Here is a 23,085-nt window from a genome sequence, read left to right on the forward strand (position 1 = left end):
AAATCAGTTGAGATTATTAACTTCAAAATTTGCCAAATTTGCCCTCCGTTTCATCATCAAACCATATATTGTTGGTCCTATACTACTTGAAAAAGGATTGGGTAGTCAACATTCAAATTTTATTGCTCATTATCTAACTAATCTTGGGACTTGTTAGTATATTCCTTTTTGTATTTGGGATAATCCATCCCCACATCTCTTTATCCTTATATATATATATATATATATATATATATATATATATATATATATATATATATATATTACAAGAGTGTAATTTCGCTTTGTTTCTTTTTAATGAAATAAATATATAATATTTACTCATCAATATATAAATTAAACAAAAACTATAGTGTCACATCACCTACTTTACTTAAGAGGACTAAAATTGTATTTTAATCTAAAAATTACAAAAACTAAAATCAAAACTTAAAAAGGGACTTAAAAAAATATTGAAGCCTGCGTATTATAAACCCCTGGTTAGGGTTTAAGCTCATTCCGGCAAAAAATGGCAACAAGGTACATGACTCTGAGAACCTCCGCCAAAACCCTTTTCCATCATCTTCAACCCCCCGTTCAAGATTCTCGCTGCGCATTTCATTTGATCAGAACCCTCCATTCCTTCGTTGCCCGAGACTCAGACCCTCGCAAATTTCGTAACTCTTTTTTTTCTGGAACCTTCCGAGGCATGGTCTCTGCCCCAAACCCCAATTTCGACGAAGCTGCTTCGCTCGCCCTCGATAATCGCGTTCCTGCCACCGTCATAACGGGTTTTCTTGGCTCTGGAAAGGTGTCCCTTACCCCTTTCCCTTCATTAGATAACGGTTTATAAAGAAAAAACTATTAAATTAAAAAATAAAGGTTTAAAAGGAGTTCAATGCATCACCATAGATAATGTGGTTATATGGATTTTACGTTTTTTATTTTTATTTTTTTCATTTTTAGTTTTGAACAGTTGAATGGTTTGTGACTGAGTTTTCGGTAATGCAGACTACTCTCCTTAATCATATTCTCACATCTCAGCATGGAAAGCGGATAGCGGTCATTGAAAATGAGGTATCGAGTTCGACCTGTGTTCATCTTAAGTTCCACGGATTTAGATGATGACCTTGTCAAGTTCGACCTGTGATTCCAGCACATTTAAAAGTCTAAAATTCACTTTTGGTCCTTATTTTATTTTTTGGTTTTAGTTTGGCTTCATGAGTTTAAAAGTTTCACTTTGGTCTATTAAAGTGTCTCTGTTAGACAAAATTCTCAAGTTTAAAAGTTTGTCTAAAGGATTAACATGTCATTAATTAAATGAGGGCAATTTTAGAACTTTTAAAAATTAAGGGACCAATTTAGAAACAAAAAACAAGTCAAGGGACGATTCGTATATTTTAGCCTATTTTAAATTAGGAGAATTCTTTTTTTTTTTTGGTCTAGACCACAACTATCCTCCATTGGAGGCAATTCTATTTGAACCGGGTATGACCACTATGGGCGGCAAAGCTCAGGAGAATTCTTTTTGTTAATATTGAGTTATGATAAATATTTTGATCAATGTATGAATTATGACATCACAACACGTGTAGATTTTCTAATAATATTGACTTGAACTAAATTAGTTGTAGCACTTACTTGTTTATTTGTTGAAAAGGTTACTTGTCTTCTTGACATTTTATTTATTTGGAGCAATTGTGAAGTAGGTGAAGAATCTCAGTGCTTGGATTGTTTTAGAGTATTTGTCCTTGTAATACTATAGGCTTATTGTTATTTATGAAAGAGAAATTATACTTATACAACAAAATATACAACTATGAGAGAGAAAGAGAGAAAAGGAAGATAAATTTGAAATGTAATAAATGATAGGGTGGAGAGAGATAGACATAAAATGTATTGTTGTATGTGTATTACTTCTCTTTATGAAATTGTCTCATTGGTGTAAATGCAGTTTGGTGAGGTTGATATTGATGGCTCATTGGTTGCTAGTCATTCTTCTGCGAGTGAAGAGATTATCATGGTTAACAATGGCTGCCTCTGCTGCACTGTACGAGGAGATCTAGTTAAAATGCTGTTGGAGCTGGTTAGGAAAAAGCGAGACAAGTTTGATCATATTGTTATTGAAACCACAGGTTCGTAAATTGCTCATGTAGTTCAATGAACTTATGCAGTGGGATTGAGGTGTTGGAGGTTGGATATTTACTTGAAAGTGGAAACTAAACTGACCAAATTGTTAAGTTAGTAATATTCTCGTGGCAGTCTGAAATACATATTGTTTTGGGACTTTTGGATCTTATGTTGAAGAAAAAGTGAAAATAAATGAGTAATTTAATTAAGGGGTCATATAAAAAAATTTGAGAACCACAATGAGTTCTCATTATTGTCCTAATCTTAATGAATCAATTTTACTTCTGGTCATCTGGTACTTATAAATTTTTTAAGGATTCTCCTTCATGGTTCTCAAAATTATCAGTTAGGTGTATGAAACAGTTGAATAGAAAATTTATTTGTGTTTTAAACCGTTTTACAGGTCTTGCAAAGCCAGCTCCTGTTATTGAAACATTTTGCAGTGATGAGCTGGTCTCTCAGCATGTAAAACTGGATGGAGTTGTAACTTTGGTTGATTGCAAGCATGCCATGAAACATTTAAATGAAGTGAAACCAAGATTTGTGGTTAATGAGGCAGTAGAACAAGTTGCATATGCTGATCGTATTATTTTGAACAAGGTAAGCTTCTGCCTTTAAGGTTCGCTGATAGTATTTCTTTGTGCTTTTAAATTTTCTTTTGTTCCAATATTGACCACTCAAATTTGTGTTAGCCTGTGTTTCTAGATTCTGATTATTTTTCATTGCTTCTGCAGATTGATTTGGTTACTGAATCTGAGTTAAATATATTGACTAAGAAAATTAAGGTATTTATTTATTTATTTATTTTACTTATGGATCCTCTACTCATTGTATTCATTAATTGAACTAGGATGGTAATAGAAATCTATGTAGCAAATAAAAAGATGATGTGTATTAGTGTCAAACTAGGTTCATGAAATGAATGTATGTAGATGAGTTTTCATACAAATTTCATAGAGTTTATCGTGCCCTAGGTGACTAAATATTTTATGATGATATTTCTAATTTGAATTGGTGTATGATGGGATTCATAGTTAGATTGGATTGGATTAAGTATTGAATGTGCTCTATGGCCTGTATCGAATCCATGATTTTTTGTGTTGATTGATATTTGATACTAGTTCTACTCTCCTGTTGATTCTCCAATATGGATAGAATAGATCCGTAATTTTGTATTGAACTTTAATCCTTGCTCTAGGGGAAAATGTATTAAATATGCGATAACTGTTGTGATAGATGATAGCCTTGTAATGCTTCTATTGTATATGATGATAAATTTGTATTTGTTGGAGGAAGACAGTGGAAGAGAAATTCAATTATTTTTAATAAAATGGGTAGATTGATGTTCTTTGATTTTTGTTTATATATTTTTTGTTGGATCAGATTGTTTTTGATGAAATGAATCAGATTGTTGTCCTTTGATTTTTGTGTATATGTTTTTCTTCATCAGCTTCTATAGCATTGTGTATGGATATACTTGGCTCCCCTAGAAATATTGCTTATGCAAGTAGTTCTTCATTTTTATGAATTGTTGCTAGCACATCAATGGAATGGCACAAATTAAGCAAGCTAAATTTGGATCTGTTGACATGGACTTTGTTCTGGGTGTGGGAGGATATGATCTTGAGAGGTAATAGGTGTTCAATTATATTGTATCTACTAACATATTGCTAAATGCTACCCTTATTTATATTTTAAGCTCCCATTATAGTACTTGATGCATCCCTTCCTGCGATGCCCCCTTTTTCATTCCCAAATATGGCTTTAAGTATGATAAATCACAATGCATATTTATACATGTGCTGTATTTGCTGCAAAATAATCTGTTTTTCAATTAGAATGTATTAATACTGCAGAATTGAATCTGAGGTACCTGGAGAATGTCCCTCTTCTTCCAGCCATCAGGATGATTCTGGACATGGTAATATTTCTAAACCCTTTCCCACTTTTTTCATTGTTTTTTTGACTGTTGTTAAAGTTGGCTGCATAAAAAATGTCAATGATATTCAAATGGAAAACACAGGGTGTTGATGGACCTTGTAGATTTGATTGAATATCATTTTTCTAGACACAACCACTACTATTGCATTGTAGCTAGATCCTTCTCTTCAAATACTAATATAGAAAATAGTAAAGAATGAAGTGCGTGTCTTCCAATTAGAAGTCTAGTCTTGTACACTTACACCTTGTGCTTGGATGAGGAATTTCAAAATTCCCTGGAATTTGAAATGCCAGAGATTAATATTATTTAATTTACTTTTATTAAATCTTTGGCAAAAAAATACTGAAGTTTTCCAAGAGTAGGAATATTAAGTACAAACTTCTTTTCTTAAATTGTGACAAAATGGAGCCTTACTTTTTATTATATTCATCAATCAAAATGAAAATCATCTATTGCTTTTACGAACTACTACCAAACATGCCCTCATAGTTGATTCCAACCCAAATCCACACTTTATAAAAGACATGCCATCATTGGCAAGGGTGTTGATATAATTGTATATTAATAACAAACTGAAATTTTCATAACACATCACATACCATTCAATAATATAAATAGGAGTTGTATTGTCAATATAAGCATGTCATGCATGAAGTACAACTTAAAACAAAATGAACATTAGTTCAACATGGCAAACTTTGCAAAGTTTTGAAAGATAGATTTAGTCATAGACTTGAGCACTCAAGTGGTAGGTATATATTGGAGCATCCTTGAAAATACTGCATACGACAAATCTTCTGGATTAATTTGCACAATTACACACAACAAAATAAGTGAGAGAAACAACAAATCATTTTTTCCTCCCACAATCTTCTGGAAGCAAATTTATTTAAAATTCAGATCCAAATAACACTACAATGAAAACAAAGCACAAATCGCAAATTAATGAAATAAAAAAGAAACCCTAGATAATGGAGATGAGAAACTAACCTTGTATGAAGAGAGTGTGCGATCTTAATCAAGAGAGAACGAAGGTCATAGCCACTATGAGAGTGTGTGATCTGAACAAGGTCATAGCCACCAAGGGTTTGTGATCTGAACGAAGGTTGTCACGACTGTGAGAGAGTGAGAACAAGGGTCTCGAAGTCGCAAGGGAGAGTGTATGGGTGGGGAGGAATGAGTGAGAGCGAGTGAGGTGTAGGTCGAGAGTGACGAGCGAGACTGAGCGTAGAGAGGAGAAAGGGAGGATCAAGTTGCAAAGAAATTAAGTACTCTAATTTTTGCGAGAATTTCAATTTATGTGTTTTCTGTTGATTAAAATTCCTTGTTAAAATGAAAAATTCAATTTCTCTTTAAATTATTTTTCTAAAAGTGTAATTTCAACTTGAAGTATTTCAGTTACATGGTTAAAATGAATTACCTGGTTAAAAGTCACCATCCAAACACATGGTTAGGATATTTGATTTAGGATAATTACTATTGGAGTATTGTAAGAGAGCTGCAGTTATTGAACCATAGTCTCTGGTAGTTAAGCCTGGTTAAGTCTTAGTGAGTTAGTTCACTAAAATATTTAGTTAGTTCGTGACAACTAATTACAACTGTCATAACTAACAACTTGGTCTATATAAATAGATCTGTACTCTTGAGTTAGTTGGGTTAATTAAACTAAAGTTTCTTTCCTCTTTCTTTTTTTGTTATCAAAATATCTTCTCTCAAGGTTCTATTACTAGAGGCTAGTGCGAACGCCTATGGCTTCTTTGAACAATTCGTTCAGCTCCTCTTCCACATTTCCAAACTCCATTGCTGAGAAGCTTGATCATTCCAATTTTTTGATGTGGTGGCAACAGGTGCAACCAGTGTTCAAATCTCATCATCTTCAAAGGTTTGTAGAAAATCCAATAATTCCTCCGAGGTTCCTTTCTGATGAAGATTGTGCAATCGGATGTGAAAATGCTGCGTATGAAGACTGGGAGCAGCAAGATCAGGGGGCTGCTCACATGGTTGCAGTCACACTTTCAAAGTCGATCCTTTCTCGAGTGCTTGGAAGCATTCACTCTCATCGAGTCTGAGAGAAAATCCACAACTATTTTCACAAACAAACACGAGCAAGAGCTCGTCAACTGCAGACTGAACTACAATCACCAGTGCTTGCGGACAAGCCTATGCGTGAATTTCTTCTCAAAATGAAGGCTATTTCTGATTCTCTAGCCTCTGTTGGAGGTCTGATCTTGCCTCAGGAGCACATTGATGCGATCCTCAAAGGTCTTCCTCAAGATTATCATTCTGTTATTTTTGTTATCGAAAGCAAGTTTGAACCTTTTCTGATTGAAGAGGTTGATGCGATGCTTTTAGCTCATGAAACTCGTCTTCAAAAGTTTCACTAGCATGCTTTCTCTGACTCACTGTCAATCAACTACAAGCAAGCTAATTCTAATTTTTCGTCTGCATATGGATCTAATGGCTACAATGTGCCAAACAAAACATCACAACCTAATTCTGAGAATTTTTCGTTTAGCTCTCGTGGTGGTTTTGGTTGCAGAGGTAATTTCAATCATGGCGGTCATTGTGGTGGTGGTCGTGGCTGCGGCGGAAGGTTTGCTAACTTTCAATGTAAAGTTTGTTTGAAGTACGGTACAAAGCTTCTCATTGTCACTATCACGATGACCAATACTATCAGCGAAGCTCCTCCCTCACTCTGCATGATCCCTTGAACCCTAATCTCGATTCTCAGAATTATTCATCTCAGCAGTCTAATTCCAATTCCACTGGACAGACCTATGGTAACACTCATCCATCTAATGTTTGGACACAAAATGATTCACGACCAGCTAATACCAATTCTACTAGTGCTATGATAGCCAATACCAACTCTTCCCAGCCAACCACATCCGATTGGATTCCTGACTCAGGTGCCTCCTTCCATGTCACTAGTGAAGCACAGAATATTCAGCAGCTAGAATCATTTGAAGGACCTAACCAGATTTTCAATTGTAATGGTTCTTCTTTTACTTCTCCTTATAATTCTAAAGTCTTTTTTTCTTTTAATCAACTCTTACATGTGCCTTCAATTACTAAAAATCTGATATAGTGTGAGCAAGTTTGCTCAGGATAATGGTGTATTCTTTGAGTTTCACCCTCATTTTTGTGCTGTCAAATCCCAGGTTTCCAGTGAAACTCTTCAAGGGTTTGTTGGTCCTGATGGGTTTTATTCCTTTCCCAGTCTCAAGCTACAGCATCCTTCAGCTACTTTAGCTTCATGTTATGTTTCCAATTCTGTAATTTTTGATTCTGCACAGTCCAATGTAAATGAAGGAACCAAGACTAGCTGTTTCGGGGCAGTTGGAAAATCTGATCAGTGGAGAAAGGAGGCTGCTGAGTATCTGAACTGCAGAATGAGAAACAGTTTGTCTTTCAAAAGAAAAGGGGGGCCTAGGCATAAAAGATATTAGGACATTCAACAAAGCACTACTTGGGAAATGGAGGTGGGACATGCTTTAGCAAAATAAAGAATTATGGGCCAGAATACTGGACTCCAAATATGGTGGGTGGAGATCACTGGTTGAAGGAAAAAGAGGCAACAACGAATAAATGTGGTGGCAGGACCTAATGGCGGCGACCCATGAACAACAGCTGAATAATGTCCTTCAAAATGGAACAACATGGAGGGTGGGGTGTGGTGATAAAATCAGATTTTGGGAGGACCGCTGGACTGGTGGTGGTGAAGCATTAATGATGAAATACCCCAGGTTATATCAAATCTCCTGTCAGCAACAAAAACTCATCAAGCAAGTGGGGAGTTATACAGAAACAGCTTGGGAATGAAACCTTACATGGAGAAGACCCTTATTTGATAATGAAGTTGATTCGGCTGATGGATTTCTGGGGGAGATATCACAGATCGCAATTCAACAACATATACCAGACTGCTGGATGTGGAAACCTGAACCCAATGGTCATTACTCTACAAGGAGTGCGTACAATCTGCTGCAGGGAGAATCAGCGGAGGAGAATCTGGATGGAGCATTCGAGGACCTATGGAAGCTAAAGATCCCAGCTAAAGCATCAATCTTTGCTTGGAGGCTAATTAGAGATCGATTGCCAACTAGTCCAACTTGCGAAGGAGACAAGTAGAGATAAATGATTTAATGTGTCCTTTTTGCAGAAATAAGGAGGAGGATGCATCCCACTTATTATTCGACTGCATCAAAACACAACCTTTATGGTGGGAATCCCTATCTTGGACAAAAACCTTGGGGGCATTTCCTATAAATCCAAGGCATCATTTTACGCAGCACGGAAATGGGTTGCATGGAGGGAAAAAATACAACAGATGGAAGTGCTGGTGGGTAGCTCTAACTTGGACCATTTGGCAGCAAACGAATAGGGTCGTTTTTTCGAATGAATCATTCAATGGAAGCAAGCTGTTGGACGATGCAGTGTTCCTAGTCTGGACATGGCTCAGAGCAATGGAGAAAGATTTTGTAATGCAATTTAACCACTGGTCTAGTAACCTAACAGTAGGTTTTTGTAACTAGGAGAGGACACCAGTTGATGGGTATTGTAGCAGTATATAAGGTGACTTGCTTGGATCCTATCAAACTGAAATAAGCCTGACCATTGGAACCAGCAGCCTACCTAAACTCATGTTGTAATTTTAGTACCACTGGTACTTATATATATATATATATATATATCTACTTTTGTTGATAAAAAAAATAAAATGTAACGAAGCATGTTCTTCAACATTGTAATATACTCATTCCTAATAAAAATGCTGTTGAATTTTGTTCCTCATGTTGTGTTGGAAAATCACAAAGACTTCCTTCTTCATTGTCCAGCACTGTTTATAATGCTCCTTTGGAATTGGTGTTTAGTGACCTTTGGGGTCCATCTCACATTACTTCAACTAATGGTTTTCTGTACTGTGTCACCTTTATTGATGCTTTTTCTAGATTCACTTGGATTTATCTTCTTAAAAACAAGTCTGATACATTCACTGTTTTTAAACAATTCAAAGCTATGGCTGAACTTCAATTTAATACCAAGATCAAAAGTTTGCAAACTGATTGGGGAGGGGAATTTAGACCCTTAGCTTCTTATTTAGTCAACCTTGGTATTAACCATAAACTTATTTGTCCTCACACTCATCACCAAAATGGTGTGGTGGAGAGGAAGCACATACACATTGTTGAGCTAGGACTTACTTTGCTGAACCATGCCTCTCTACCTCTAAATTCTAGGACTTTGCTTATACTACTACAGCATCTCTTGGTTTTGCTGTTCCTTATACTACTCTCTTAAAAAATCCACCTGATTATCAGTTTTTAAAAACGTTTGGCTGTGCCTGTTTTCCCTTTCTTAGACCCTATAATAAACATAAGCTTGATTTTAGGTCTCATGAGTGTCTCTTTTTGGGATACTCAACCTCTCACAAAGGCTACAAATATCTCTCTCCTTCTGGCAAGTTGTTCATTTCCAAAGATGTCATTTTTAATGAGTCTAGATTTCCTTACACCGAGTTGTTTGAATCCTCAACCATTTCTCCATCTACTTCACTGGTTTCACTTAATCCCATACCTATTGTTGTTCCTTCACAGGTTTCTTCTCCTATTAATCCCATCAATCCTGTTGCTTCTGTTGAAGCAAGTCCCATCACTTCTGTTGAACCAAATTCAGTTGCTTCTGTTGATGATCAATCATCATCTTCTGTTGAGTCTCAGCATCCTCCCTCACTACCTTTGTCCTGTTCTGTTTCAACTAATCTTCTTCTACAACTGTTCCATCTACTGTTCACTCTGCACCTACTGCAGAAACCAGTCCCCAAACTTCTGAAACTACTTCACCTCCAAGAACAGTGAATGTTCATCCTATGCAGACCAGGTCAAAGTCTGGTATCTATCAACCTAGACTTCATCCTATTGCCCTAGTTCCTAAAGTGCCAGACCCTCAAAATCTTAATGATTTCAGACCTATTTCATTAATAGGCTGTGTCTACAAGATCATGGCCAAACTTTTAGCTAATAGACTGAAGAGAATCATGCCGGAAATCATTGATGAAAGACAATCTGCTTTTGTAGTTGGAAGGCAGCTATTGCATAGCACAATTATTGCCAATGAAGTGGTGGAGGAAGCAAAGAGAGGCAAGAAAGCATGTCTGGTGTTTAAAGCAGATTTTGAAAGGGCTTATGACTCAGTTTCTTGGGATTTTCTAATATACATGATGCGTAGGATGGGCTTCTGCAATAAATGGATCTAGTGGATCCAGGGCTGTATCAAATCTGCCTCGATATCCATATTGGTAAATGGTAGCCCTACTCCCCAATTTACTCCACAAAGAGGTCTTAGATAAGGTGACCCACTAGCACCTTTGCTGTTTAACATTGTAGCGGAAGCCCTAACTGGACTCATGAGAGAAGCAATCCACAAGAAACTATACACTGCATTTGTTGTGGGGAAAGACAACATTCCAGTCAGCATTTTGCAATATGCTGACGACACTATATTTTTTGGGGAGGCTACATTGCAAAATATCAAGGCAATCAAAGCGATCCTGCGGAGTTTTGAACTTGCATCTGGCCTTAAAATAAACTTTGCAAAGAGCTGTTTTATGGCATTTGGAAAATCAGATCAGTGGACTAAAGAGGTAGTCGAATACTTGAATTGTAGTATTATGACCTTGCCTTTCATTTATTTGGGTATCCCTATTGGGGCAAACCCAAGGCATAGCGAGCTGTGGGATCCAATTGTTAGAAAGTGTGAGAGAAAGTTATCAACATGGAAACAAAGATATCTATCTTTCGGGGGGAGAGTGACCCTTATACAGTCCACCCTATCATTTATTCCAATTTATTTTCTTTCTTTTTTCAGGTTACCTAGCAAAACAACGGCGAAATTGATTAGACTTCAGCGAAGGTTCCTATGGGGAGGAGGTTTGGATCAAAGGAAGATAGCATGGATGAAATGAGAATCAGTTTGCTTACCAAAAGAAAAGGGAGGACTGGGTATAAAAGATGTTAGGACTTTCAACAAAGCATTACTTGGAAAATGGAGGTGGGATATGCTTCACCAAAACAAAGAGTTATGGGCCAGAATATTGGAGTCCAAATATGGCGGGTGGAGATCATTGCTTGAAGGAAAAAGAGGCACTAATGAATCATTATGGTGGCAGGACCTAATGGCGGTATTTCAGGACCACCAGCTGAATAGTGTTCTGCAAACTGGATCAACATGGAATGCGGGGAGTGGTAATAAAATCAAATTTTGGGAGAACTGCTGGTCTAGTGATGGAGTAGCATTAATGCTGAAATATCCTAGGTTGTATCAGATCTCTCGCCAGCAGCACAAACTCATTCAGCACATGGGTAGCTTTTCTGAAACAATATGGGAATGGAACTTTTCATGGAGAAGGCCTTTATTTGATAACGAAGTCGACTCTGCTGTCGAATTTATGAGGGAGATCTCACAGGTTGTAATCCAACAACAAGTTCCTGACTTTTGGGTGTGGAAGCATGAGCCTAATGGTCATTACTCTACAAGGAGTGCATATAAATTGCTGCAGGGAGATATAGAGGATGAAAATTAGGACGGGGCACTTCAGGATCTATGGAAGCTAAAGATCCCAGCTAAGGTTTCATTCTTTGCTTGGAGGCTAATTAGAGATCGTTTGCCGACTAAATCTAACTTGCGAAGAAGACAAGTAGAGCTGGAAGACAGCATGTGCCCTTTCTGCAGAAATAAGGAGGAGGATGCATCCCACATATTTTTTGACTGCAGCACAACACAACCTTTGTGGTGGGAATCCCAATCATGGGTTCAAACCTTGGGGGTGCACCCTATAATTCCAAGACAACACTTTATGCAGCATGTCAATGGGAGGCCTGGATCAAAGAGGTACAATAGATGGAAGAGCTGGTGGATAGCCCTGACTTGGTCCATTTGGCAGCAAAGGAATAAGGTCATCTTCCTAAATGAACCATTCAATGGAGCCAAGCTGCCGGAGGATGCAGTGTTTCTGCTTTGGACATGGCACAGAGCTATGGAGAAAGATTTTTCTATACACTTTAAACAGTGGTCTAGCAACCTAATAGACGGTTTCTGTAATTAGGATGACAAACCAGCTGAGGGTTATGTACATGTATCTGCTGTTGATTACTCTGGATCCTATCAGCCTGTAGCCAGCCTGATCATTGAATCCAGTAGTATATCTAGAACTATATTGTATCTTTAGTATCTCTGGTACTTCTATTTATATATAACTACTTTTGCTGACCAAAAAAAAAAACCTAGACTTCATCCTTCTCTACTTCTCACTCATTGTGAACCAAAAGGTGTGAAACAGGCTTTAGCTGATCCTAAGTGGAAGGAAGCCATGCAACAAGAATATTCAGCCTTACTTCAAAACCAGACCTGGGATCTGGTTCCTCTTCCATCAAATAGAAAAACAATTGGGTGCAAGTGGGTTTTCAGAGTTAAAGAGAATGCTGAAGGGTCTCTTAATAAATATAAATCTCGTTTAGTGGCTAAAGGGTTTTATCAAGTTCAAGGTTTTGATTTTAATGAGACATTTTCTCCTGTCATCAGAACAGTAACTGTTAGACTCATTATTATTCTTGCTTTGACTCATCATTGGGATTTGTTTCAATTAGATGTTGATGATTTCTTGAATGGACTGCTTGAGGAGTAAGTTTACATGACTCAGCCTCCAAGATTTGAGTGTTCTGATTCATCCTTGGTCTGTAAGCTATATAAAACTCTGTATGGTCTTAAATAGGCCCCTAGACAGTGGTTTGAAAGACAGCGATCTACTCTCAGGGATTTTGGTTTTATAGCAAGCAAGTGTGATCCATCCTTATTTATCTACAAAGCTCAATCTCAAACAGTTTATCTTTTGGTTTATGTGGATGACAATATTATAACTGGGAGTTCACCTCAACTAATTCAACATCTCACTGCCAAACTTAACTCCACTTTCTCTTTAAAACAACTAGGAAAGCTTGACTATTTTTTGGGTATTGAGGTCAAGACTCTTTCTGATAACTCCTTACTAACTCAAAGTAAGTATATCATAGATCTCTTACAGAAAAATCACATGGAAGAGGCACAATCCATATTTTCTCCTATTGTTACTAACTCAGTTGGAAGGATATCTACACATCTAGGGAGAAAGGAGGATTGGGGATTCAAGATTTGAGGAAGTTTAATATTGCGCTGTTAGGGAAATGGCGTTGGAACTTATTTCATAACCAGGGGGAGTTATGGACAAAGTTCTTGGAATCAAAGTACGGAGGATGGAGGAATATGGCTGAAGAAGAAGGAATCAAAAGGAATTGATTTGGTGGAAGGATTTATGTACTGTGTGGGGTAATAGAGGAAGGTACGTTGTTTAACAATTTTGTGTGGTGGAAATTGGGGAGCGGTAAAAAGATAAAGTTTTGGGAAGATGTTTGGGTTGGAGGAGGTGAGTCGATGTTGGGGAAATACCTGAGACTCTACATCATTTTAGAAAAACAACATCATGAGGTACATCAAATGGAGTTGGCTACAGAAGGAGTTTGGGAATGGAGTTTCAAATGGAGAAGGAACCTGTTGGAAAGTGAACTAGAAATGGCATCAGACTTCATGCAAGAAATAGAAGTGATACAGATACAACCTCAATATTCTGATAAGTGGGTGTGGATGGTGGATCCAAGTGGGGAATATACAGCCAAAAGTGCATATGGTTTGCTAAGTCAGGAGGGTCAGGTGGAGGACAGCAACGATAAGGCGGTTTTTGTAGATTTATGGAAGATGAAAGTGCCCAGCAAAGTTCAACATTTTGTATGGAGACTAGTTTGGAACAACCAGGAAGAATGAATGTAGATTTAGAGGATGATAGATGTCCGCTGTGCTTAACACAACAGGAGGATGCGCCACACATTTTCTTTCTCTGCCCAAAGGTGTTGCCTGTGTGGTGGGGATGTCTATCTTGGGCACAAATCAAATTTCTTTTCCCAGCAAATCCAACACATCATTTCTGACCACATCCATACTGTCATCTACCTTGGCTAATTCAGAATAGTTGGCGTACCCTGTGGGCTTCTCTCACCTGGTGTATATGGTATCAAAGGAACAAATTGGTCTTTTCAGGTGAAGCATTTGATGGATAGAACATTTTGGAACAAGCTCTTTCTTTTTTTTGCTGGCTGTGGCTAAAAAATTTCGAAAGAAACTTCAATATACCTTTCCATTATTGGTCCAACAACATTAAGGCTGGTTTTTTGTATAGGGGGAGGGTGATGCTAACTAATTTTTGTTGTTGTTGGGTTCTCAGCTGTATTATTTAGTTACTGGACTCTGGCACTCTAATATGTACTTCAGTTGGTCTATATTTGGACACCATAGTTTGATGTATTGACTAGTATGGCAGAGCTGTACATATATCAGTACAACTTGTACTGTTTTATATATTATAATACTTATTTTTGCCGATAAAAAAAAAACCTCAACCACCTTGAGTTTGCTGGGGGTATTGGAGTATTGTAACGACTGCAGTTATTCAACTGCAGTCTCGGGTAGTTAAGCCTAGTTAAGTCTTAGTGACTTAGTTCACTAAGATAGTTAGTTAGTTAGTGAAAACTAATTACAGCTGTCATAACTAACAGCTTTGTCTACATAAACAGATCTGTACTCTTGAGTTAGTTGGGTTAATGAAACTAAAGTTTCTTTCTTCTTTCTTTTTCTGTTATCAAAATATCTTCTCTCAAGATTCTATTAATTAATGAGCTAAAATATGCACCCCTACCATAAGTTTATTAATGACTACTCAAAGCAAGCTTATGCCTATGTAGACACCTCTGCCCCCTGTCCATTCCTTGGTGAGGTTCTCATAGTATAACAATAACAAAGTCTGCACAAATTGGTGATTGTAAAAATCACAGTACGACTTGGGGACTTATAGGCTTTGATCGAGAGACATGAGAGAGAAAGAGAGAGGAAGAGCGACACAGAGAGAGAGCGATAGAACCAGAGCTAGAGAGAGACAGAGAGAGAGCCATAGTGAGAGAGAGAATCAGAGAGAGAGAGAAATACAGAGAGAGGAAGTGAGAGAGAGAGAAAGACCGAAAGCGAAAAGGAAGGATCGACGATCCTCTAGCGTACGTGTTCAGCAAGGAGCGGAAGCCAACAAAGTCATCCATCGTAGTCGGAGTGACCAACGAAGATGTGGAGTTGCGGAGGTTGCCAATACCGACCTTATAGAGGACGACGGTCCACGAAGTAGTCACGCCAACCAGCACGAGGGACAATGGATTCAGGTGACGGGCAGAAGAAAGGCATCTTTGAAGAGCGTCTCAACTTCTCGAAGGGGTAATGGAGTACCGAAAGACTCTTACCAGTGCACTGACATAGGAAGGCTCCATAGAGTAACGTGGAGGGATAGGATGGACATAACCTCCTTCTATTTCTCTCACTTCCCCGACGGCGTCCATGAAAAGGACCTCTGGAAGAAATTCCAGGAATGGGGAAGGGTGAGGGAGGTATTCATACCGCAGAAGAACAAAACTGGCCATAGATATGGCTTCGTGCGTTTCAAAGGGGTAGAAGATGTAGCTTTATTAGAGAGAAAGCTCGATAACAATATCTATATACAGGGGATGAAGTTGTTTGTCAACCAGCCTAAATTTCACAGGGGAGGTGGCAGGGCAGCTAAGCCATCTACGGACCTTCTTAACAGACCAAAAATCAGCCTCAGGGTGCCAGCTGGATCAGAACAGAAGTCACACCAAGTCCCAACGTCTACAAGACTGAAATCATTTGTGGAGGTCGTGAAACAGAGTAACGATGTAACGAATGGCAGCCTTCACTCAATTCCCGGGAAGGGGTTAAGAGTAGACAACGACGAACCCATAAGCATTCAGACGTCGCCGGAGAAACTCAAATGGCTTGACAATGTGTGGGTCGGGGGTTTAAAGAATAAGGGTATGTTTGATAGGGTAGACATGGAGGTTCAGGGGGCGTTTGGATTGGAGTTGAAAACTGCGTATTGGGGAGACGACAAGATTATAATCTACGACATGGATGGTGATACAGCTAATCAGCTCATCCATGACGAACAACAACACGGAGGGACCCCTTTTTATTCTCTTCAGAGGTGGACGCCGGCGATGGAGCCTTCCCATCGTCTGACGTGGGTATGCATTTGGGGAGTGCCATTAACGGCATGGGACGCGGAGAATTTTACACGCTTTGTATCGGCTTATGGTGACTTGGTTGAACTCGACGCCATGACGGAGGAAAGGTCACGGGTGGACATAGCGAGGGTCCTAATCCGCACAGAGCACAAACCGGTCATAGACGGCATCGTAGCGATCGTCGTAGATGGAACCCACTTCCTCTTGAAGCTAAGAGAGGAGTTTGGGTGTCAAAGGGGGAATCGTTCGTGGATGGAGAGGTTGGAACGGCTACCGCCCTCACCATTCTCTACGGAAGTGGCGGGGCCAGACGACAAAGGTCACATGCACGGAGTGTGAAACTTCACCACCGGTAGCCCTCTCAGTCTCCCGAGCACCTGGACATCGCCGTGCACGGAAGAGCGCCGGGGGAGATGGCGGTCACCGGAATCGCCCCTACGGGGCGATTGGAATGTCAATCTCAAGGGTGCACACGTGTCACATCAAGCCTGTCAAGGGTCGCTACCAGCCCTTGAGGGACTGACACCTGGAATCGGGGGCCAGCACGGAGGTAACGGCTCTCAGCCTATGGCCTTGCATGAAAATGGTAGGACAGAACCTACCTCTCCTCGCCCTAGTCAGCAGCAGCAACTACTTAGGGAAGAAGACGTTGGAGATAAAGCCAAAGGTGCTTCAGACCACGTGTGGGCAAAAGGAGGTGATCCCCTGGATAATAACCTCGAGGCTTTACTTGGAGTCAAACTTGGGTCAAATGAAGGGGACTCTGCAATGTGCATGGGAATTAAATCTTCTCATATTTTGGGCCTGGGAGGTACTGGCCCAAATACTACCAGAAGCAAAACAACCTCACCTCTCAAGGTCTATGTTAGAAAAAAGGCAGTTACTCCAGCAATTCACATGGGCCGTGCAATTAATAGCCCTGATCAACACGGGATTCAGGCTGATTCTCGGAAGCTGGACATAGATGAAAATGGGAGGCACACTCAATCTCCAGCAGCACAGGGAACGAGTCTTGAGAAGCCTCGCTTGGCTCATAGCCCTATATCCAGTAATAGCTTCAAAAAAGGCCTCTGTGAAAATGAGGAGGCACTTCATAGGGACATTATTAGAGACCTGGGACTCTCCTTTGCTGAGATAAACACCTGCAAAGACCACATTGTGGCTAATGGAACTCACAGTAGCATCATCTCTACACCAACAGGAGTGATGGGTAAAAAACCTATTGAACCATGAATATATTGTCATTCAACTCTAGAGGATTGGGAAGTGGGGTCAAAAGATCGGCCATTAGGAAACTGACCTTGGCTCATAAGGTTGATATTCTTTGTATTCAAGAAACCAAAAAGGAGTTCATTGATAAAAAACTCTGCCAATATTTATGGGGGGATGTTAATGCATCATGGGAGTTTCTCCCCTCCATTAATGCAGCTGGAGGACTTCTTTGTATTTGGAACAATGATACTTTTGTGGTGGACATAAGGATAGTAGGCAGAGGTTTTATATTGCTGGAAGGTACTTGGACTAAAGATAATAAGAAGGTGTATATCACTAATGTGTACGCCCCCTGTGACATACAAGGAAGAAGAGATCAGTGGGAAGAGCTTAAAAACCTCAAAGCTATTTATCAGGATGGCCCATGGTGTCTTTTGGGTGACTTTAATTCTATAAGACACCATCAAGAGAGAATCAGCTCATTCCAATCAGTGGGGAGTTCCACTAATATTTCTGAATTTAATTCATGGATAGCTGACATGGAAGTTGAGGAGGTTAGGTCTGTTGGGAGATGCTTCACTTGGTGTAGACCCAATGGAACTGTCATGAGTAAATTGGACAGATTTCTTTTGTCTGATGAATGGTTGTCCCAATGGCCAGATACTACACAATTTGTTCTTGACAGAGATTTCTCAGACCACTGCCCAATTCTTTTGAGGTCTACAATCATTGATTGGGGCCCAAACCCCTCAAGGTAATGGATTGGTGGTTGAAGGACAAAGGCTTTCAGAACATGGTGGCTCATAGCTGGGGTAATTATCATCCTATTGGCTGGGGTGGTTATGTTCTCAAACAGAAATTAAAGTTCCTCAAACACTGCATAAGACAGTGGAGCTCACAGCATGGGTCTGCTAATGCAAGAAAAATCAATGATATTAAAAAGCAGATAAATGACATGGAGGCAGGTATTAATGGTTCACCAATATCCCAAACTCAGGCAGATCTCAAGAAATCACTGCAGCAGCAGCTATGGAGTGCAGCCCTTGCCTATGAATCCATGTTGAGGCAAAAATCCAGAGTGAAGTGGTTAAGAGAAGGGGACAGAAATTCATCCTATTTCCACAGAATCATCAATCATAGAAGGAGGGTGAATGCTCTTCAAGGTCTGTGTATTAATGGAGGATGGATTCATGACCCTAACAGTGTCAAGACTGCAGTTCTTCAGCACTTTAAAGAAAGATTCTCAGAGCAGAATCCTTGCAGACCAAATCTGGAAGGGATCCAGTTTTCTTCCCTTGATCAAAGGCAGAAGGAAAGCCTTGTTGATCATTTCACTGAGCTGGAAATCAAGTCTGCAGTTTGGGCTTGTGAGGGAGATAAAAGCCCTGGCCCGGATGATTTGAATTTCAACTTCATAAAACAGTTTTGGGATATTATAAAACCTGAGTTTATCAGATTCTTTGATGAATTCTTCATTAATGGCAGATTCCCCAAAGGAAGTAATGCATCCTTCATAGCCCTCATCCCCAAAACCAATAGCCCCCAATCTCTTAATGACTATAGACCCATCTCTCTCATAGGGTGTGTCTACAAAATAATGTCCAAAGTCCTGGCCAATAGGCTGGCTCTTGTGCTGCCTCACTTAATTGATGAAAGGCAAACTGCTTTCCTCAAAGGCAGACATATCCTCCATGGTGTAATGATAGCTAATGAGGTCCTAGCTGAAGCTAAATCCAAAAATAACCCCTGCATGGTTTTCAAAGTTGACTTTGAAAAAGCCTATGACTCGGTTTCTTGGGGATTTCTAAACTATATGATGATGAGGATGAGATTTTGTGAAAGATGGAGAAAATGGATCTATGGATGCCTTTCTAGTGCAACTATATCAATTTTGATCAATGGCAGCCCTACTAGAGAATTTGTGCCTGAAAGGGGACTGAGGCAAGGAGATCCCCTTGCACCTTTCCTATTTAATATAGCAGCTGAGGGACTCACTGGTTTGATGAGGACAACTGTCTCCAAAAATCTTTTCAGCAGTTATAAAGTGGGGAGGCAAAAGGAGGAGATTAACATCTTGCAGTATGTAGATGATACTCTGTTTTTTGGAACTGCAACTACAGCTAATGTTAGAGTCATGAAATCTATCCTCAGAATTTTTGAGTTGGTTTCAGGACTCAAGATTAACTACGGTAAAAGCCAATTTGGGTGCTTGGGTAAATCTTTGGACTGGTGCAGGGAAGCAGCTAGCTACCTCAATTGTGGCCAGCTGGAATTTCCTTTTTTCTTACCTTGGAATTCCAGTAGGATCCACCTCTAAAAGCTGGGATGTTTGGCAGCCTCTTATCAGCAAGTTTGACTCTAAGCTAGCCAAATGGAAGCAGAGATGTCTCTCTATGGGAGGCAGGATATCCCTTATTAATTCTGTCCTAACAGCCCTTCCTATCTACCTACTGTCATTCTTCAAAATTCCTAAAAAAGTGGTGCATAAGGTAGTATCTATTCAGAGGAATTTTTTATGGGGAGGAGGTCCGGAGGCAGCCAAGATTGCTTGGGTAAATTGGGACACTGTGTGCCTCTCCAAGAACAAAGGTGGGCTTGGGATTAAAGACCTGTCTAAATTTAATGAAGCCTTACTTGGCAAATGGGGATGGGAATTGGCAAACAATCAGAATCAGCTCTGGGCAAGAGTCTTGATTTCCAAATATGGGGGTTGGAATGCACTTTGCTATGATCGGGACAGTGCTCATCTTTCTCACTGGTGGAAGGACTTAAAGACTGTTTTCCAGCAACATCACAGTAACAGCATCATAAACAATTTCACATGGAAGGTGGGTGATGGATTAAAAGTCAAGTTTTGGAAAGATAAGTGGAGGGATGATGTTTTAAGTCTCCAAGATAAATACCCAAGTTTGTACCAAGTCAGCACACAGCAGAATCATTCCATTAAGTCAATGGGTCTCATAGTTGATAACAGATGGGAGTGGAAGTTTCAATGGAGAAGAAATCTTTTTGATCATGAAATTGATATGGCAGCAGCCTTCATGGCAGACATTGGTGAGGTTCAAATCCAACCTTCAAGCAGGGACCTTCTCCTTTGGGGGTCTAATTCTGATGGATCCTACTCCACAAAGTCAGCATATAATTTTCTGAAGAATGAAGACAGTCAGACTATTGAAGACAGTGCCTTCAAGAACATCTGGAATCTCAAACTTCCACCTAGAGCTTGTGCCTTCTCTTGGAGAATCTTCAAGAACAGAATACCTACCAAGGTTAACTTAAGAAGGAGACATGTGAAACTGCCTTCTTCTAATTGTCCACTTTGTGATGAGGAAGAGGAAACGGTTGGTCATGTAATGTATTCTTGTATAAAAACTAGGCACCTATGGTGGGAAACTTTGAGTTGGGTCAATAGAGTGGGTCCTTTCTCCATTGAGCCTCGAGACCACTTTAAGCAATTCTCTCTATGGAGTGGGAAAAGGTCAGTGGATAAAGGATGGCAGGTCCTTTGGGTAGCTCTATCTATGACTATTAGGAAGCATAGAAACTCTTTGGTATTCAACAACCAGATTTTCTGCTCCGAAAAAGTCATGGATGAAGCTCTATTCCACACTTGGTCTTGGTTAAATGGAATGGAGACAGACTTCCATCTTCATTTTAATCAGTGGTCTACTAGACTTAAGGAAGAAATGTCTTAGGGATCTTTGTTGTATGGGTTCTCATCTTATGAGATATTTTTTGCAGTTGGGGTAGGCAGATTATGCCTTTGTAATTATATACTATTTTCAGTACACCTAGTACTGAAGCTTTATTAATACAAATATTAGATTTTTGCAGTGCAAAAAAAAAAAACAGTCTGCACAAATTGATTGATAAAATATGTTTCCAGAATTTTTTTACTCATTTGTTCTGCATGCCTTGATCTTTCCAAATATATCAACAGAACACAAAGGGCATCATCATCATCATCATGACCATGTGCATGATTCAGCTGTCTCCAGTGTCAGTATAGTAGCAGAGGGAACTCTTGATCTTGATGAGGTAATTGCTACTCTTTCTTTTTAAGCCTACACAAAATAGTCTTAAATTACTGAATTGCTTTAATGGTTACATCTTTGGTGCTTTTGTTAATGGTTTTATTCTCACTGTCCGTTAAATGATGGTCTAGGTTGACGATTGGCTTGAGAGAGTGATTGAAGAAAAAGGAGATGACCTATACAGAATGAAGGGTGTCCTGTCAGTGGATAGTTCTGATCAGAGATATGTGTTTCAGGTTACTTCTTGCACATGCTATCAAGCTTCTATTACCTATCTACAGTTTTTTCTTAAAGTGTCTAGGAAAACATAGACCAACTCTTAAAATTAAATATTATGATTTGCCCTCATACTCACCCCATTTTCCCAAATACTTTCAGGGGGTGCATTCCATGTTGGACGGCTGTCCAGGAAAAACATGGGAACCTAACGAGAAGAGGATAAACAAGCTTGTCTTCATTGGAAGGAATTTGGATGAAACTGCCCTTAAAAAAGGCTTCAAAGGTTGTTTAGTATAGCTTTAAAGATCTGTTACCAGTCAAGTTCCCAAGCAGCAGCCCTTGTGTGTCTTATTTTAGAAATTCCAGCAAGCAAGTATATGTACATGGTAGCACCAATCGAAAAAACGTGGTTTGTTCGTGCTATATACTGAATAGACAGACTCACTTGTTATGTAGTATGAACATTATCATATGGATTGGTCGTGCGGATCAAATTAGACCGAATATATAAGTGATCTGAAGCAAGTTCACTTTCTCTTTCCCTACTAAAGTTCATAACGTGACAAAGCTAGACTCGCCTCTTAATTTTTGTGCCCTATTCCCTCCATGTTTCAGATCGAGGATTAAACTTATGACTGGTTCGGAGAACTGAAATTTATGAAAATACTTGTGTTTCATTGAGGAACCAAATGTTCTAGTTAAGGTAGTTATGGAAAAAAAGAGTCCAATCTTTCTTTGAATTGCTGCAATCACCAGTGTTGCGCTGGTTCTGATTAGTTCAACAGTCTCTTCTTGCTAACCAATAAAAAAAAAAGTCTCTTCTTTAATATGATAGCGATTCTCCATCAGCCATTAACAACGGATTCTCGTTTTGTACGTGCCTAGGTAATTTCTCCTCCACAACTACTTGAGTACGAATGTTTTAATATTATTAGTTATATGTCTCTCAGTCTATAATCATTTATTTATTTATTATTAAAGTGTGGTTTAAATACCTTTTTAGTTTTTACACTTTAGTCATTTTTGTTTTTTTGTCATTTTTAAAAAAAATTTAATCTTTATAAATTATGTTTGTTTTGTTTTGTGTTTTTTCCTTAAAACACTTTATATAATGCTTTAAACAGTAAAAACATATTATCTAAAATGTTATAAGGATGAAAATCAAAATAAATATAATTTTTAAGAACTAAAATAAAAAAGAAACCAGTAAATTGCAATGACCAAACGGTATTTTATTTAAGCCTTAAAGTGACGGTTATATGCTTTGTAGAACTAGGTTAAGAATTATTTTTTTTAAAAGAAAACTTGATTTAGATTGTTATGATCCTATGTAGTAAATTGGAAAGTGTTAACTTGGTATTAATTTTTCACGGCATTAGAACATCCTTCGAGATCAAAATAG

General features: G+C 38.9%; 2 protein-coding genes across 2 annotated transcripts; both read left to right on the forward strand.

The window, feature by feature from the left end:
- Positions 1–465: 465 nt before the first annotated feature.
- Positions 466–22,373, forward strand: LOC114390825 (P-loop guanosine triphosphatase YjiA-like). Its single transcript, XM_028351716.1, has 10 exons — positions 466–790; positions 991–1,056; positions 1,934–2,114; positions 2,513–2,709; positions 2,844–2,894; positions 3,648–3,739; positions 3,966–4,030; positions 21,371–21,468; positions 21,596–21,700; positions 21,843–22,373. The coding sequence occupies exons 1-10, from the start codon at positions 509–511 to the stop codon at positions 21,978–21,980; spliced, it is 1,275 nt and encodes a 424-aa protein (XP_028207517.1). The 5' UTR covers positions 466–508; the 3' UTR covers positions 21,981–22,373.
- On the forward strand, positions 4,046–17,444 carry LOC114390824. The gene is made up of 2 exons (XM_028351715.1): positions 4,046–7,041; positions 7,213–17,444. Exon 2 carries the CDS (start codon positions 15,004–15,006, stop codon positions 16,555–16,557), a length of 1,554 nt encoding a protein of 517 aa, XP_028207516.1. The 5' UTR covers positions 4,046–7,041; positions 7,213–15,003; the 3' UTR covers positions 16,558–17,444.
- Positions 22,374–23,085: the final 712 nt, after the last annotated feature.

This window comes from Glycine soja, chromosome 16 (assembly GCF_004193775.1).
Source record: "Glycine soja cultivar W05 chromosome 16, ASM419377v2, whole genome shotgun sequence".
In the NCBI taxonomy this organism is placed as follows: domain Eukaryota; kingdom Viridiplantae; phylum Streptophyta; class Magnoliopsida; order Fabales; family Fabaceae; genus Glycine; species Glycine soja.